The sequence below is a fragment of the Sinohyriopsis cumingii genome, chromosome 2 (genome assembly GCF_028554795.1).
Source record: "Sinohyriopsis cumingii isolate HCF-2022 chromosome 2, ASM2855479v2, whole genome shotgun sequence".
Classification (NCBI taxonomy): Eukaryota; Metazoa; Mollusca; class Bivalvia; order Unionida; family Unionidae; genus Sinohyriopsis; species Sinohyriopsis cumingii.
Window position 1 is genome coordinate 143,200,265 of NC_142962.1, and position 15,888 is coordinate 143,216,152.

The window sequence follows — 15,888 nt, forward strand, 5'->3', positions numbered from 1 at the left end:
AAAATGTTTAGGATTACGACATCTATGTTTGGTTGCAAAGATGTTTGTGAAGCTTTTTATTTTGTTTATGTGTTCTCATTTCCCTATTAACAGCCTCATCCCCTTGGTATCCTCGGCAACATGTCTCCAGCTGACCAGAATCTAGGCCATGTACATGTGGCATGTAAACAACTATAAAGCCATATACAATCATGAATATCTCATTGAATTGTTTAGTGACGTGTATGCTGACAGTGGGATAAATCAAACAAGAACATTTTTGTTTTTGCATACGAGTTGTTTGTGCTTTCCAACATGATGTGAATGATATCTAAATTTTCTAACATGATCCATACTTAAATTTCTGGATTTTTCATGTACATCAGAGATTTCGGAAATGCTTAATTACGCGTATTTGTACGCCAATTTTTGATCTAGGATGCAGAAAATCACCGAGGTGGGAGTCCTCCGTACGCATGTAATATGTGTGCGGCAAAATTCAAAGACTTGCCAGTCCTGCTTCAGCCACCTGCTTTGTGGGAAAATGTGTTGATCAATTAGCTGTGCTGATATTTACAGTGACAGAATTGAGTTACTGAAAGACCCCTTGATGTACATACATGTTGCCATTGTAAGAGTACATCAAAAAGAACATGATGCAATAGCTGGGCAGCAAGTTCAAAGGCTTTGACTGGCGGCCGGGTGGCAAAGAACTTATATTTACAGTGATTGAATTCAGAGTCAGAAAGACACAGAGATGTACATGCGGTCATTTATAAAAGTACATCAAATAAACAACTTTAGCTTTCGTTATTGTGTTCACTTCCGAATGTATCAGAATAACTAGTGCACGTGACCTCAGAATCAAAACATGTTGAGACTTAGACAAAATGCCATTCGTAAATTTGGATAAGTATTTTGGGGTTAAACGGCACACTTACGAAGATTGTAACGAGATTCAGAAGAGTGCTAAAGCTGCTAGAATTGATAGTTTGGATAGGACAGTAGCTGAGTGTAAGAAAGTGTGTGATGCCTAGCTTAGTGTTTGGAATCAGTCCTAACTTGGATTGACAAAATTCAGTATTACTCTGATGGACGAACAACAGCTATTTAAGATGTACATTGACTGACCATACTTTTTTTAAATGCCCCTCGCCTTAGCCCGGTTAGTTTTAGTGTTGTAGCGAACTGTATTAATCAAGACATCAGTAACTAGGCCTAGTTTTGATATCAATTACGTTGACAAACAAACTCTTGCCCATTCACAAGCATATGTTTTGATAGCTGATTGACCATTAACCCTTTTCCGTGTAAGGTAGCAACTATCAATTTCCTGCATGATATCCTTTGATGATAACACATACAAACATGTTTTAAGATCAGAATCTGTGATCTGGATATATATTCACTGCCTCTTGTACACTATTTCATCATAAAATTAGTTTGAAATTGTAAGTGAACCAGTAGGCCTAACAAGAAATAATGGTGGACTTCGCCAAGTCTGCGATGTACCAGTTTATTAGATTGTCTGTTTTCGTAAATCATCGGGCAGATATTTTCAGAAAAATATACAAATCATTTAAAGCAAAGCCATGGTATTAATTTATTAAGATTTAACTTTAAAATGAAAATTATGTAGGTCAGAAGTGTATGGGACAGTGCTATGTTGTAGAATTCGCAAGATGCGCTTTAAGGTCTAAGCTGTTTTCCGACTTGACACGTATTTGCAAAAATACTGGGGGGGGGGGGAAACAGCAAATCAGATGCTATTTAACCATTGCCTAAAATTACTACAAGGTCCTAGACAAATAAACAAACCATAAATTTGCAAACCTGTCAATGGACAGTTGTAATGAAGCTATATTAAAGTGAGCGATTACATTACGAAAACGTCTCCATCTAAAAATAGATGCACTCAAGTCTGTGTTGATTCTGTAGGAAAGAACGGACTGCAACTTTTCATGGTGGGACTCCTATTTCTACCAAAATAGGAGTCCTCGACTCCTAGTTTTAAAATCCTACCGAGACCTCTGTACATGTACAGTACTTTACGCATCATGGATTCTTCTACAGAACTGTAAGTTGTCAGTACACATGTATTTCAGATTAGTTTGTCTTCAGTTAATCAAAATCTCAACTGTTTATTTTCTCAGTGTAAATTCTACTCACTGACGTCAGGTCACCTCTTATACATTTCACTTGTATGCAAAATTTTTGTAACCCTCCGCTTATCTCTACATTCACTTAAGTCAACAATAATACCCCGGTAACAGGGATATCAAGATAAATGGGTAGTACTGTATTGTGAAAATGGTGACATTTTTGGAAAATTTGCAACAAAATATTGAGGTTGGCGACTTTTGGGCGACAACTTAATGCCAGCGCCATCCCTGCGAAGATCTCATCAGATATCTTAAGTAAACCAATGGTCTATCACTACAATTTGCTATGTATTTCCCCACAAGCTTTTAATATTTTAAAATGTATTTAGACATTATTAAATACCAATAATCATAGTGTTGCTACATTTGCACGACAGTAAATCCACTGACTTAATGTTCATCAAAGAGAAAAAATATTCTCTTGGTTTTCTGATAGAGATATGTTTCAATATCCTTTACACTTCTTAGCTGCTGGCATCAGATCAAAGTCTTTTATATCAATAGCAGCAAGAATATTTGTCACACGAGTTCATCAAGATTTTCTTTACTCAGCCTGCAATACTACTTTGTTTGATCAAATTCTGGTGTGAAAATCCATATTGACATGCAGTTTGCAGGTGGGTTTTTTAAATACAAAGTATTATTATTGGAGCATAAGCAATATTTGACCAAAATTACCCCACAATAATTGTTAACAATTATGGATAAATGTGCATAGAAATACTGATCCTTAATTATCACATTGCACAGTTTAAGCTTAATTAAAATTGTATATATTCTGCAAGTTTTTATTTATTCGTTTGCTTCAGTTATAAATTAAAAATTAATTTAATTCCTGATGGTGGATTGTTTTATTTTCCTACCTTCTAGTAGCTGTTCTATTGACATTTATCCACGTTGTGTTCTAATAATTTTGTTAATACTGGTTTTCACAAGTGTAAGTGAAAGAAGTCTGTTAACCAAAGCATGTCATACTCCATAAACCTGTGATTCTCAAGTCAATATAATGGGTTACTTCCCTTCTTTAATTTAGGGACACACAGAATGTGTCTTTTAACAGCAAAATTAATTGCATGTAATTTGAAAACCATTTCTAACTGCACTGAATTTCATCATTATGTGCAGATCTTGTTGATAATAAAACTCATTGGATATCTTGATGATGTTTAAGTCTATTTACCAAGTTTACTCAAAATATGACCCTAATTAGTCTCTTGCATGGTAAAAAGTTGTCAATCAGATACCAAATCACCTCAATAATATATGTGAATCTTGCACTTGTGCGAGATCTTGATCTTAGTTCCATGTTTTATCAAATATGATCAGAAATAAGGCTACCAGATTGGTTAAAAGGTCAAACCGGTCGGATGCAAGACTGCATTATTACGCACAAATCTCATTCATTATCAAGTTCTTCCAAGTACATGATTACACAAGTCCATATTACAATCCAAATGATTACACAAGTCCAAATTACAATCCAAATTAGATGAGAAATAGTCTCCCAAATTTTTTACGAGTTCTGTCAGTCAGCTTTAAGATCACATTCTAATATGCTTGTATCTGTTTACAAATGTTTTTATATAGACTTTGATTTGGTATTGCAACACCCCGTTAAGGATCTGTGCAATCTATGCACAAAATCAAAAAAAAAACTCCAGTGATAAAGAAAAGTTAAAAGAAATATTAGATAATCTCAACAGGCAAGGAAATCAGTGCAGAACACAAAAGTAAAGACAAAGAACTGGCAGCAGAGTCTCAGAGTGAATTTGTTTACAGCATTCTTTAATTTACAAGTGGTCCTTAAAACACCAAAAAGTTTAATCATCCTACTGTGAAAAGAAACCTCACACTTTATAACCTTGGAGAATAATAGTTACAGCTTCATAGAGAATGAGAGTATATCTGGAGGAGATTTGTGTGAACTTGCATCTTGCATTTACAAACTTCTTAAAGTTTGAAGTCTGCACTGTGGTATGCCTTACAAAAATTAAATCTTCCATCAGTTAGCAAAGTAAATGCTAGTTTTTAGCTTGGTTTAGTTTTTAATAATAAGAATTATTTCAATCATAGTTTCAGATCTTCCTACCATTATTTCTCCTTCATAATCAAGTGTAACCCAATTTTTCCATGGTACATGTATTTTCCACATCTGCACTATGCTTTTATTCTCATTTTGGGTATTCATCTCCATTCCAAAATCCAAATATTTTGATATAAAAAAATTATATTACATTTTGAAACATAAAATTAGCTAGATTAGATAATCTGTCGAATATGTGTGCTTTCGGGAAGTTCATGGAAAAATGTTACACTTATTAAAGTTCACTTCTATTTTGCTTGTGGAATGCATGATCTTTATGTTATTTTGAACCAAGTATGCAAGAAATATTACTTTATTGTAGAGTCAAAATAATTATACTAAACTGTAAGATTATAAATCTAAACTGGAGTCACAGCTTGCTGCATAAATACAAAAGTTATATTTTGGTTGGTTTGAAACAAATCCAAACTAAAAACAAAAACAATTCAGATAGGCAACGTAAAAACTTCAGCTCTAACATAAATTAATTTTTCCTAATCTACAGTTGTATCGAAGTTGTTTGTATAATTTGGATTTTAACGTAGCTTTAACAATGTTTTAGTCATATCACTACGATGTCTGCAGTGCGGCAGTTTATAGTGATCTCTAGCACTGGGACATCAAGCCGCAGACATGTAGCATTATGTCCCACCCAGTCACATTATCCTGACACCAGGCTGACCAGTCCTAACACTGATCTCTTAATGCTGAGCACCAAGCAAGGCAGCTGCTAGTACCATTTTTATAAGTCTTTGGTATGACTTGTCCGGGGATCGAAACCCATGACCTCCCACATCCTAGGCGGATGCTCTAACCACTAGAGCGGTCATCTGTTGCATTGTATATCATATTCTGCCTAATAATCAGAAGCCTAATGCAATGGCCTGTGGGTTTGTTATAAATTAGTAGTTTTCCTACGCAATTATAAATCCAACAGTATCTTTTGTACAAAATAAATTACTGATTCACTATGCATTCATAAGGTTTTTTAAAACACTTAAACCCCGGAAAATTTTTATTCATGTAGCAAGCATCGTGAATGTTAAGTTCAAAATTTTACAGAAATGCATTTAATAATAATTTTCAATTTTGAATACTACTTTAGAATAGTTTAAATATACAGTATTATCAGTTTAGCACTTGAAATGTTATGTTTAAAGTTTTTAAAGTTTCAATATTTCAGTAATTATTGTATGCTTATGTTCTTCATTTTTAACCAATACAGTTTTTAAACAGACTTACATTAGCTAGTCCTATGGAAATTACTAAAAATGGATTAAACTATTTTGCAATACTATTACAACTCCCCAATAATCCACACTGACAGCACATACTGACTGGTCTCATAATGCCAAGCAAGCTTGTGAACTTTGTGGGAATATGAATAGTTTCTGAAGTATAAAGATATATATATTTCAAAGTGAAAATGACACCAACATTAATCACAAAACGTTTAACTGTATAGTTTCAGTATGCATGTAAATTTGCATACACATGCTCACAAGCATTAACTACCTATGCGAGTTTTACCGTTGGCAGCCATTTTTTATGGTGGTTTGGCATCATTTGTACAAACATTTTTGGTCTTCGATGGTTTGCTGAAGAAGTTGTTAAGGGGTTTTCTACTTTTGGTATTGCAAGGTGGCCATACTTCACGGTGGATCAACATAATTTGTACAAACTTGAGATTCTTCATGTCAGGATGCTGCGAGTTTGGTCATGTTCTACTTAGGGCTTTGGAAAAGTCATTTCAATGGTCTTTAATAACAGTTGCCATATCATCAGGTGGACTGGCATCTATTCAGCTGTGGTTGGAGAAAAAGGTTTATCATGATTTTTCTATTAGTAATGGTGGCCACATTTTATATTGGATCAGAATAATTTGCATCGACTTCAAAGGTCTTCAGACCAAGATATTTACTGTCAAATTCTATTCAGTAGTTTTGTTTTGAAAAATTTATTTAGTTTTTCTTTTCTATTTAGTAAAATTGGCCTCATTTGATGGTCAATTGGCATACTGTACACAAATTTTAAAAGTCTTAATGCCAGAAGTTTGCTGTTAAACTGGGTCAAAGTCTTTTTCATTGGAGAAGAAAACAAAAAGCCATTTAAGGTTTTTCTCTTAAAGCAATAGTGACCATGTGTATTTCATAGCACATCATCATCATTTGAAGAAACTGGATAAAGAATTCATACCAGCATGCTTTTGGTCAAGTTCTGAAGAGTGGTTTTGACGAAATATCTTTTCTTTATAGTAACTTAAGTGGCAGATTGACATCGTTTATAACTTTTTTAAAACCCCTTCATACTATTACTCTTTAAATACTATTTGGTTAAATTCGGAAGAGTTGTGTTTCAAAAGAACTCATTTCCAGAATATGTCATTTATAGTAACAGTGGCTTTAATTAATGGCTATCAATGACATTTATCCAAATCTGAAAGCCCTGAATAACAATGCTTTGTCTTTGTGCCAATCCTAAGCAGTATTTGAATAAAAATGAAGGCATTTACAACAGGATGCCATCATACTTGGTCGCAAGGCTACTGAAAATGTAACATTTTTTTAAATAGCAGGGCCTATATTTAGGAGTAGCAGCAGTAAGAATTTAATTATAGCAGCTCTAACAATTCTGGTGAAAACCCATTTTGGGAGAAGTAGCGACCAGATTTTCAATACGACCACCAAATTGGATTCAGATCAGTGCAATTTTATTCAAGACCAGCTAGACAGCATCAGCCTTCTGTTGAAAACCCCACAGTACAACTAGCTATTCACAAGCAACTATCAAAAAAAATTTCAATATGGCCTCTTTGGTGGGGATATTTGATGTCAGATTGGCACCAGTGGCCTAAATGGTTAGAGCGACCGCCTAGGATTCAGAAGGTGGCGAGTTCAAACCCCTGCCAAGTCATACCAAAGACTTAAAAAGTAATAACAGTTGCCTTACTTAGGGCTCACAATTAGGACTAGTCAGCCTGGTGTCCGGAGGGCTCACAATTAGGACTAGTCAGCCTGGTGTCCGGATGTGACCTCAGTCTTTTAGTGCAAAACCATGTCGATATGTCCATTGTATCTATTTTGAAGTATCATTAGCAAAATTTTATTTGGTGGCCATATTGTATGTCTGAGCCGAACGATTTTCAACTTGAAGCAGACATGACAAGAAGTCTTCTGGTGAAATTTGTTTGGTTTTGTGGAGTTCAATGACATTTGTAAGCCCATTATAAAATTCATATGCCCATCAATTAAAAAATACCAATAAGCTTTTCAAGATGGCTCCTGTGGCAGCAACATTATATCTTACCGTCATTTTCACTTAGTACCAACTAGATCTTGGTACTAACTAGTGTAAAGTTTAAATGGCATTCAGCCAAATAACTTTTTTGTATCAGTGTTAATCATGTGCAAAGGAATAGGTGGATGACTGCCTAACAGTCAATCCACAAAGCTGCTCTGGGTTATGATTCAGCACAGCTAAAAAAAAAAACAAGGGTTAGCATAGCCATCCACTCTGAAGTGGATTTTACAGAATTTGTCAAATTTCAACAGCTGGAATTGGTACGAGTTTTATTCAGACAAACTAAATACAGAATGAAGTGATTCTGTAAAATTCATGTACTAGTATAACCATTCTTAAAAGGGGACTTGTTAGAAAATTTCCAGGGGTTTAATCAGCATTATTATTAAAAGCCTGTAGGGCAATCCATTCAGAAAATGAACAAAATTTTCAAGATTAGGTATCTCAGGACATGTCCAATAAGCACTATTTAAATTTAGGACCAACTATATACATTGCCAGAAATTCTTTAATTAAAATCTTACAATATGATCCGATAAGGTTAGTAGTAACAAAATTTTCAAAATGGTCACCATGTCAATCATTGGGGATGTTGAATGCTGAATATCAAACTTGTACACTTCATGTAAGATCTTGAAATTAGAAGTCTTTAGTGAAAACACATGATCACTGCAACCATTTATTCTGTATGAGCAGTTAAAAGTTTCAGAACAGCCATATTCAATGTCAATGTAAAAAGCATCAATTGCAAGTTCATATTCTTGATCATTCCTGGTCAACTACCTGAGAAAGTGCTGTCTCGTTAGCAACAATGTAATCCTTAATCAGTCAACAGCATGAAAGCTGACAATTTGGTCTATGAATCAAAAGCTGAACGGAGTATGACCTTGTATTGATCAACCAACGGACATGTAAATCAGCAGACTGCTTTCGCATGCTGATAGCAGCAAATCATGGGTTATTTCAAAGCAAAAATGTGTAGTCACTAGGATTGTGAAAAGTGGGTCACAGTGACCTATTTTAAAATGTGAAAAGCACCCTTCTCTAAGACAAATTCAACCACAAAGCTTCTTTACAGTATATAGCAATATTTGAGCAACTTTGCCAAACACATGGACTCTTATTTTAATCACATGAAAATGCAAAGCATTTAACAAGACATTAGCAACAATTTTACTTTGGTACTGTGTGATTTGCAAACAAAACCAGAAAAAATAAAGTCTGAAATACCACGACTAAATCTTTATTTACAAATTGTGAGTGTTCAGATGGGTAAACTTGACCCAATCACTATCGACACTTGGAATCTTCACAATTAAAAAATACTGATGAAAAATAGCTCCGTGACAAAATTTCAATGGCTGCTTTTTGTGACATGTAAAGTAAAACTTTTCAAAAGTGTCAATAAACTAGTCTGAAATGAAAATCGCTACTGATGCATCTGGACACACATTTTGTAACTAAAACAATGTCATGTCATTGTTGCAATGAGAAAGTATCTCTAGAAAACCATACATCAACAATGTAGCCGACATAAATATATGCAATCTTGCTGTGAAGACCAACTTTAAAACGAACAGGTTTTCTCCCTCCCCCTCCCAATGCAAAGAAAAATTGGACCTCAAGATATACAAAGTACAATATGTTCATGCCTAAACATTTATTTAAAATTCTATGACACGAGGTGAACTTGGGGGAAAAAAGGCTATAATAAAAATTATTTTAGCTGGCTAGGCATTTTTTTTGACCCTACACTCACTTGCAACAAATCCTCAAAGCCAGATTTAGTTCACACATTTACCTATAATAAAAAAAAGACAGACATGAAAATCCCATTAAAATAGGAGGAATACACTTAAATCTCCCAGTCGAAAGAGAATGCACTTTCTGGTTTCAGGCACGACTTAACTTTATACAAATGTTTACTTCACTTGGTGACAAAATCCACAATCCTCCCTTTTAGTGGCAACCGTATTAAAGACAGTGCATCTCTGTCACAGGCAGATTTAACTGGATACCATCCAATATGATGAACTGTTTACACAAAATACAACACCTGACATTTAACACATGACGAGATGGAAAGATGGAATAATATGTCGAGTTAAAATGTAAAAAAAAAAGGTCTAAATATTAAACCCATTTGCTCGGGTCATGTACTCTGCACAGAATACATTTTTTTCAAACAAGTCTAATGGCATTATGGTACATTCATTTTGTTTTACTTTAGTCACCATAGATTGGTATTTTGGAGTCCCTATTGCGAGTAATAACCTCTGCTTCAAAAACTCCTGAAGGTTGTGTGGGGTTTTCTTTCTATCTTTATGGCCCCCATGATACTCTATGTACAAAAGGCAATATATAAATTCAACGACTACTAACAATACAACTCATGAACTCAAACTGTACATCGGGACTCCAACTTCTATGACAATATAATAAAAGCATGAATGTAAAAAAAAATGTTTATCATTGTCAATCAATGCAATCCAGCAGGTAGACTGCAATTTCAGCTGGGCCTGAACCTGATACCTAGAAGTTGATTGCCAAGCTCTGTTTTATTGTCCGTATCCTCCTCCATAGCTGCCTCCACCACCATAACCTTGGCCTCCGCTACCATAACCACCACCACCACCACCACCACTGCCATAATTGGTGTTGTATGGCTGACTTCTCTGAGAATAGCCACCTCCTTTAACGGCTCCACCTCCATAGCTGTTTCCATAATTCTGGCCAAAGCCTGAACCACCCCAGTTATCACCGCCAGTACTGCTGTAACTATCGCCACCATAACCGGAACTGTAACTATCGCCATATCCACCTCCATATCCTCCTCCTCCTCCACTGTAGCTACCACCTTCATATCCACCACCACCTGCTCCAAAGCCACCACGTCCTCGTCCTCTTCCTCCTCCCATGCCTCCACCACGACCCCCTCCTCTGCCAGGAAGTCCAGGTGCCGTCTTTTCCTGGGCTTTTCTAACCTCTACCATATTCCCCTTTATATCATGCCTCTTTTTGAGCACTGCTTTGTCAACACTGTCATAGTCTTTGAATGTGATAAAGCAGAATCCCTTCCTTTTGCCAGTGGACTTGTCTGTAATTACGTGAATTCTCTCTATCTCTCCGAATTCAATGAAAACGTCTTTCAGGTCGTCTTCCGAGATTTCATCCTTCAGTCCTCCACAAAACATCTTTGTTACAGACACTTTGGAATCATCAGTGCCCGACTCGTCCCTTGGCATAGCCCTTTTAGTTTCCACTTCACGGCCGTCGATATTGTGTGGACGATGAGCTTGCGCTTCGTCAACTTCTTTGGCGTATTTGTAAGTAATGAAACCAAAACCTCGTGACCTCTTTGTGTTTGGATCCTTCATCACAACACAATCAACAATCTCGCCCCATTGTCCAAAATGCTCTTTAAGTGTTTCTTCTGATGTTTCATAACTTAGACCACCGATAAATATTTTTCGGAACTTTTCTGATTCTGGATTATCATCATCATTTCGTCTGCTGCGACCACGTCCTCGGCCTCCGCCAAAACCACCACCTCTCTGAAAGCCTTGGTTGTACATTGTTGAACTGTTAGACGACCCACGTGTTGTAATGCCGAACTGGTTTTTTTCACTATAATAAGTAAATCTAAATCAAATCTTTTGATTCAGTAAGACTCACTGCTTTATGTTGCTACTGCTGTTGCTTGTTCTTAAATCAAGTGGCGCTTATTTCAGTCAAATTAAATAGTTTTTGGAGCGACCGCACTGACCCAACCGGCTTCTTCGTCTTACTGAAATGCAGAGGGCGCTACTCGACCGCGTGCTTTGAAAAATGGCGGTGATTTTTGACAAATATGCTAATATCCATCACAATGTGTTCAATATATAATAAACTTTAAATTTAAATTTAAATATAAAATAGGTATTGTTACAATGAGCTCAATTAAAAGTGTATATTTGTCTTTAAAAAAAAAAAAGTATAATATGCAGACTGGTTATATAAATATTGTTTAAATACGCAAATTTAGACTGATCTCAGCGTTAGCCTAAAGGTCAATTCAATTCTATATTGGGACATAGCAAGATGCTAATCCAGAACACCTGGTATGCGTCATGTACAAGGTGTAACAACACATCAACACAATCCTGGATATAGTGACAATTAAGTTGAAGTAACCCCAAACGTCATACAAAACAAAGATAAAGGCAAAAACGGCTTCTCGGCTGGAACATCGTCTCATGCAAAAAGATTGCCTTGCAAAATTGAAGTACAAAGTAACCAAGCAACCACAAATTCAATTTAATTAAATATGTGTCCTTCTGTATGTAAGTATGTATGTATGTATGTATGCATGCATGCATGTATGTATATATCCATGCATGCATGCATGTATGTATGTATGTACGTATGTATATTTTCTAATATCTCTGGCATGTATATGCGGATGTATACGGTTTATCGGCACATCAGCACAATCTGGATATAGTGCCGATTAAGCTGAGGTAACGCCAAATTGGCCATACAAAACAAAGAATAAAACAAAAATGGATAAAATCATTCAAAATACAATTTCAATTTTTTTATACAAACTCTAAACTATTGAAAGACTTATCGTCTCGGGAGAGAAAAGGGTTGTCTCAAAAAGAGACGTAAGTACCAAGTAACCAAGCAACAAAATGAGGCTAGCACATCATTGCGTGGACCCCTTTCCGAAAATCCCCCCCCCCCCGAGAAAAAAAAAGTGTCATGGAGCTTACAAAATCAAAACGTTTTGTTGGGAGAAAGTATTTGCGAGTAAATAATCATATTTCTAATATTTCCGTTTAGTTCATTCACTCGCTGTTTCGGCAATTTGCATACGTATTTTTTTTTATTGTAAGTAGAACACATTGAATGTTTCGTTTGCATTACAATAAGTATCGTTATTAAACATTTAATATAATCAAAGTAACCATATAATATTGTTACCATTGATACATTCCACAAAATAAACGAGCACGCATATAAAAGTGTGCGATTAGATATAAAATATATTTCAGGTGACAAGTAGACCGAAACTCTGTCCTAATACATTTTGGCATATGTTTTTCAGCTATAATGTTCTGTGGCTGGGTGTTTGTTTATAGAAACGTTCCAGCGACAAAATTTAGGACAATTACTACCATCTTCTCCAAGAGGTATATTTTATAATATCTAAACTTTTGCTTGCTGATAATTTAACAATTTAAAACATGTTGACATTTTAGCAAAAACATTTTTGAACATGCTGACATGTTTGCAGAAAAATTAATTCCCATACAATGACAAATGCCTATGTACGCAGTTTTTAACAAATTGACACAAATAACTCATAATTAACCTTTACGACAGTCGTCATGGCAATGTTATTTAGTTATTATTCATCTATTTGGAATATCTAAGGAACTCGCACATTTAAACTGTTTCTTTTATAGCAAAGTATTTAATCGAAAATTATTAATGACCGCTGATGTCATTAATATAGTGGTTTTCACGAAAATGAAAGTCTGCGGGAAATCATTTTTCGTGAAAAGCGCATTGTATGTGAATAAAGCCTATTTCGCGAACAAAATGTTTTTGTTCACGAAATTTGTTTACTCATACTGTCACAGCTTTTCCATGAAGAAACTAATTCTGGTGAATCAAGTTTAATTTGTATCGAAGGTCATTGTTTTCTGGAGACTTGTATTCTAAATGAACGTTTTCACGCTAAAAGTTCCTTTTTGTGAAGCCAATACCTTTCTTCATGGAAGGATTCCATCAACGTGGAAATGCACTTTATTCTAAAAGATTAACATTTTACTTGATCATTACGCATTCTGCGCCGAAAACTGTACCTGATAAAATGAAGATTTTTTAATATATCTAGCACCACCTCTGCGGACGTTATGTCTATGTAAGCAGACCATATTTACGCAGGTAATACCCCAATCTGTATTTTGCGTCTTAATTCAATTTTTGCCCATCTTGGTGGGACACGTGAAAGTAATTAAACGTACTTTATCTATCCTTTGTGTTCGCGGGCTTTGGGATGGCGGATATGCCACAGGGTATTAAATCCAGGCAGTTCTTTGTTCCTATACGTAATTATTGGTTAGGGTAATGACATGTGCATTCCAGTACTACAATCTTTAAAAAGACTGGTTTAAAACAAGAACAAAATTTAAAACAGTGTTATCTTGACTTAAATTAAGAAACTAGGAGGGGAAAAAATTACTTTATGCACGAAAAGGGGTAAATTGTCACTTCAAATTTATAACGTATACAGCAAATTTCTTGACGAAAAGAAAACTTTTTGACCTCAAGTTGTGCAGTATTTATGAAGAATGTTACTTTCACGAAATAAAGGTGTCATTACATGTACTAGCAGTTTTTCAGAAAAGTAATTTTTTATGAAAAATGTCACTTTTTTCACGACAAAAAAGCATTTTTGCATATTTATTGGAGTCTTTTCCTGAAAAAAGATGACGTTTTTGCTTTATTTTTTTTCGACCAAAATTGTCCATGCAGATTTTTTTTTCTCCAAATGTTACGCTTTCCATGAAAGTTCAGTCTTAATTAAAATTTGATGTTTCCGCGTCAAAATAACCTTCTTGGAGCCTGGTGATCTTTCGAGAAATACAGAGGATTCATTAGAAACAGTTTCTTTCTAAGAAAACAAGCAAACGCTTAATTTTTGACATGTTTGGTTTGGGTATTCGTGATAAAAGTTGTTGCAACGATTGGTAAGACAGATGTTCGTGAAAAAGGCAATGTCTGGACGAAAATAAGAATAGCACTTTTGTTATGACAAAGTTTCTTATTTTGCGAAAGCTTTTCTTCGCGAATAATTATTATTTTAACGGCATCAACGGTCATTTATACATCACTAAATTCGCTTTCTTGATTAAATAGACAAAAAGAAAATCAAGCTGTTAATACTGATATGAGAAGATAAGTTACTTTTGCTTTGTAATATTTATATAATAAATATGTATTCCTTTAACAGGGTCCAACTTAAACTGGGGTATAGTGCTGTGGGAATGCATGAGAACGGTGTTCCCTTACTTTTTTGCGCTCCCCCCCACCCCACACCAGCATCTGAGGAATATGCGTCCCATTAGCTCTGTATTGCTTTTTCTCTCTTCTTTATTTATAAATACACCAATGAACTCATACGAAATCGTAAATGAACACTAAATAGCCTGTGATATTCAAGCGGGTAAAGCATCGATGCGTACCTTCTTGGTAATCATATGTTCTCAATCTACATGATATCTCGATACAGACACTCTGAATTAAATTGTTCCACATGACATAGCCGTTTGGCGTGGTTTACTTATCTGGGTGGGGTGGGTGTCTCCACAACAGTCAAAATGTGCACAATTTGAATTTTTTTTTACATAATGTTCAATCAAGATGAAACTTCTTGGGAGTTGGTGGTAGCTTTCTGAACTAACTTTGACAATGACACACTTTTATTTAATTTTTTATCAGACTACAAAGAAACAAAAATCGCACGTTATCGCGAAATGCATATATTCCCAAAGTTTATAACGCGTTATGGAGGCGAATAATTTTATATGCAGAATGATTTGCATTTTCTTCCCAGTGCACTCCGTAAAGACGGACCATGACCCACAAACCATACTATTTAAAAGAAATACTTTATGCTAAACTAAATTGCTTTAATATGTAATTAAACCAAGATGTATTTATTTTTTACATTTTCCCAAAACTTTTAATAAGCGTACAAAAGTAATGTCAAATTAAACTAAAATCATTATTTCCGTTTATAGCTTTTATGACCTTTGACTGATTTTTCGGTTCCTGTTGCATTTCGTTTGTTCCGTCATTTTAATTTGCAGTGATTTTATTTATATTTTTTTTTTTAGAGGGTGTTCACCCCGGTTGATCTTCGCATACCATTTATGGAGGCCCTCCTGCCCTACTTGTGTTTGTGTGAATGCTATATTTTTTTTTATATATTTAAAAAAAAAATTAAAAATAAATTTAAATTTTTTTATTTTTTTTTAAATTTATGTAATTGGAAATGAATTCTATTCCAGGCATTCGTCGTCAAACAATAGGCAAGTTTCGTTTGTTTCTGCTTCTTGTCTTCTTTTTTGTCTCTTTGTTGCTCTTTTTTTCTGATTCTTCATTCATTTTCTCTAATTTCATTTCGCTTTCGTTGATTAAGTATGTTGTGCTTGCAAACATACTCAGAAGAGAAATTCCATGCTATGACCTCGTTTTCTTTACACTAAAATCGGAATTATATTAATTAGAGGGTAAATGGTTTATATGCAAGTGATTTGAATGAAATTGCAGGTACTCCAGAGTCATTCCAATTAACTCTAAAAGCACAAT

At 35.0% G+C, this 15,888-nt stretch overlaps 1 protein-coding gene across 1 annotated transcript; it reads right to left on the reverse strand.

The window, feature by feature from the left end:
* Positions 1–8,751: 8,751 nt before the first annotated feature.
* On the reverse strand, positions 8,752–11,332 carry LOC149805990 (heterogeneous nuclear ribonucleoprotein A1-like 3). The gene has a single exon (XM_089950792.1). The coding sequence runs from the start codon at positions 11,097–11,099 to the stop codon at positions 10,083–10,085; it is 1,017 nt and encodes a 338-aa protein (XP_089806918.1). The 5' UTR covers positions 11,100–11,332; the 3' UTR covers positions 8,752–10,082.
* Between the last annotated feature and the right edge of the window lie 4,556 nt (positions 11,333–15,888).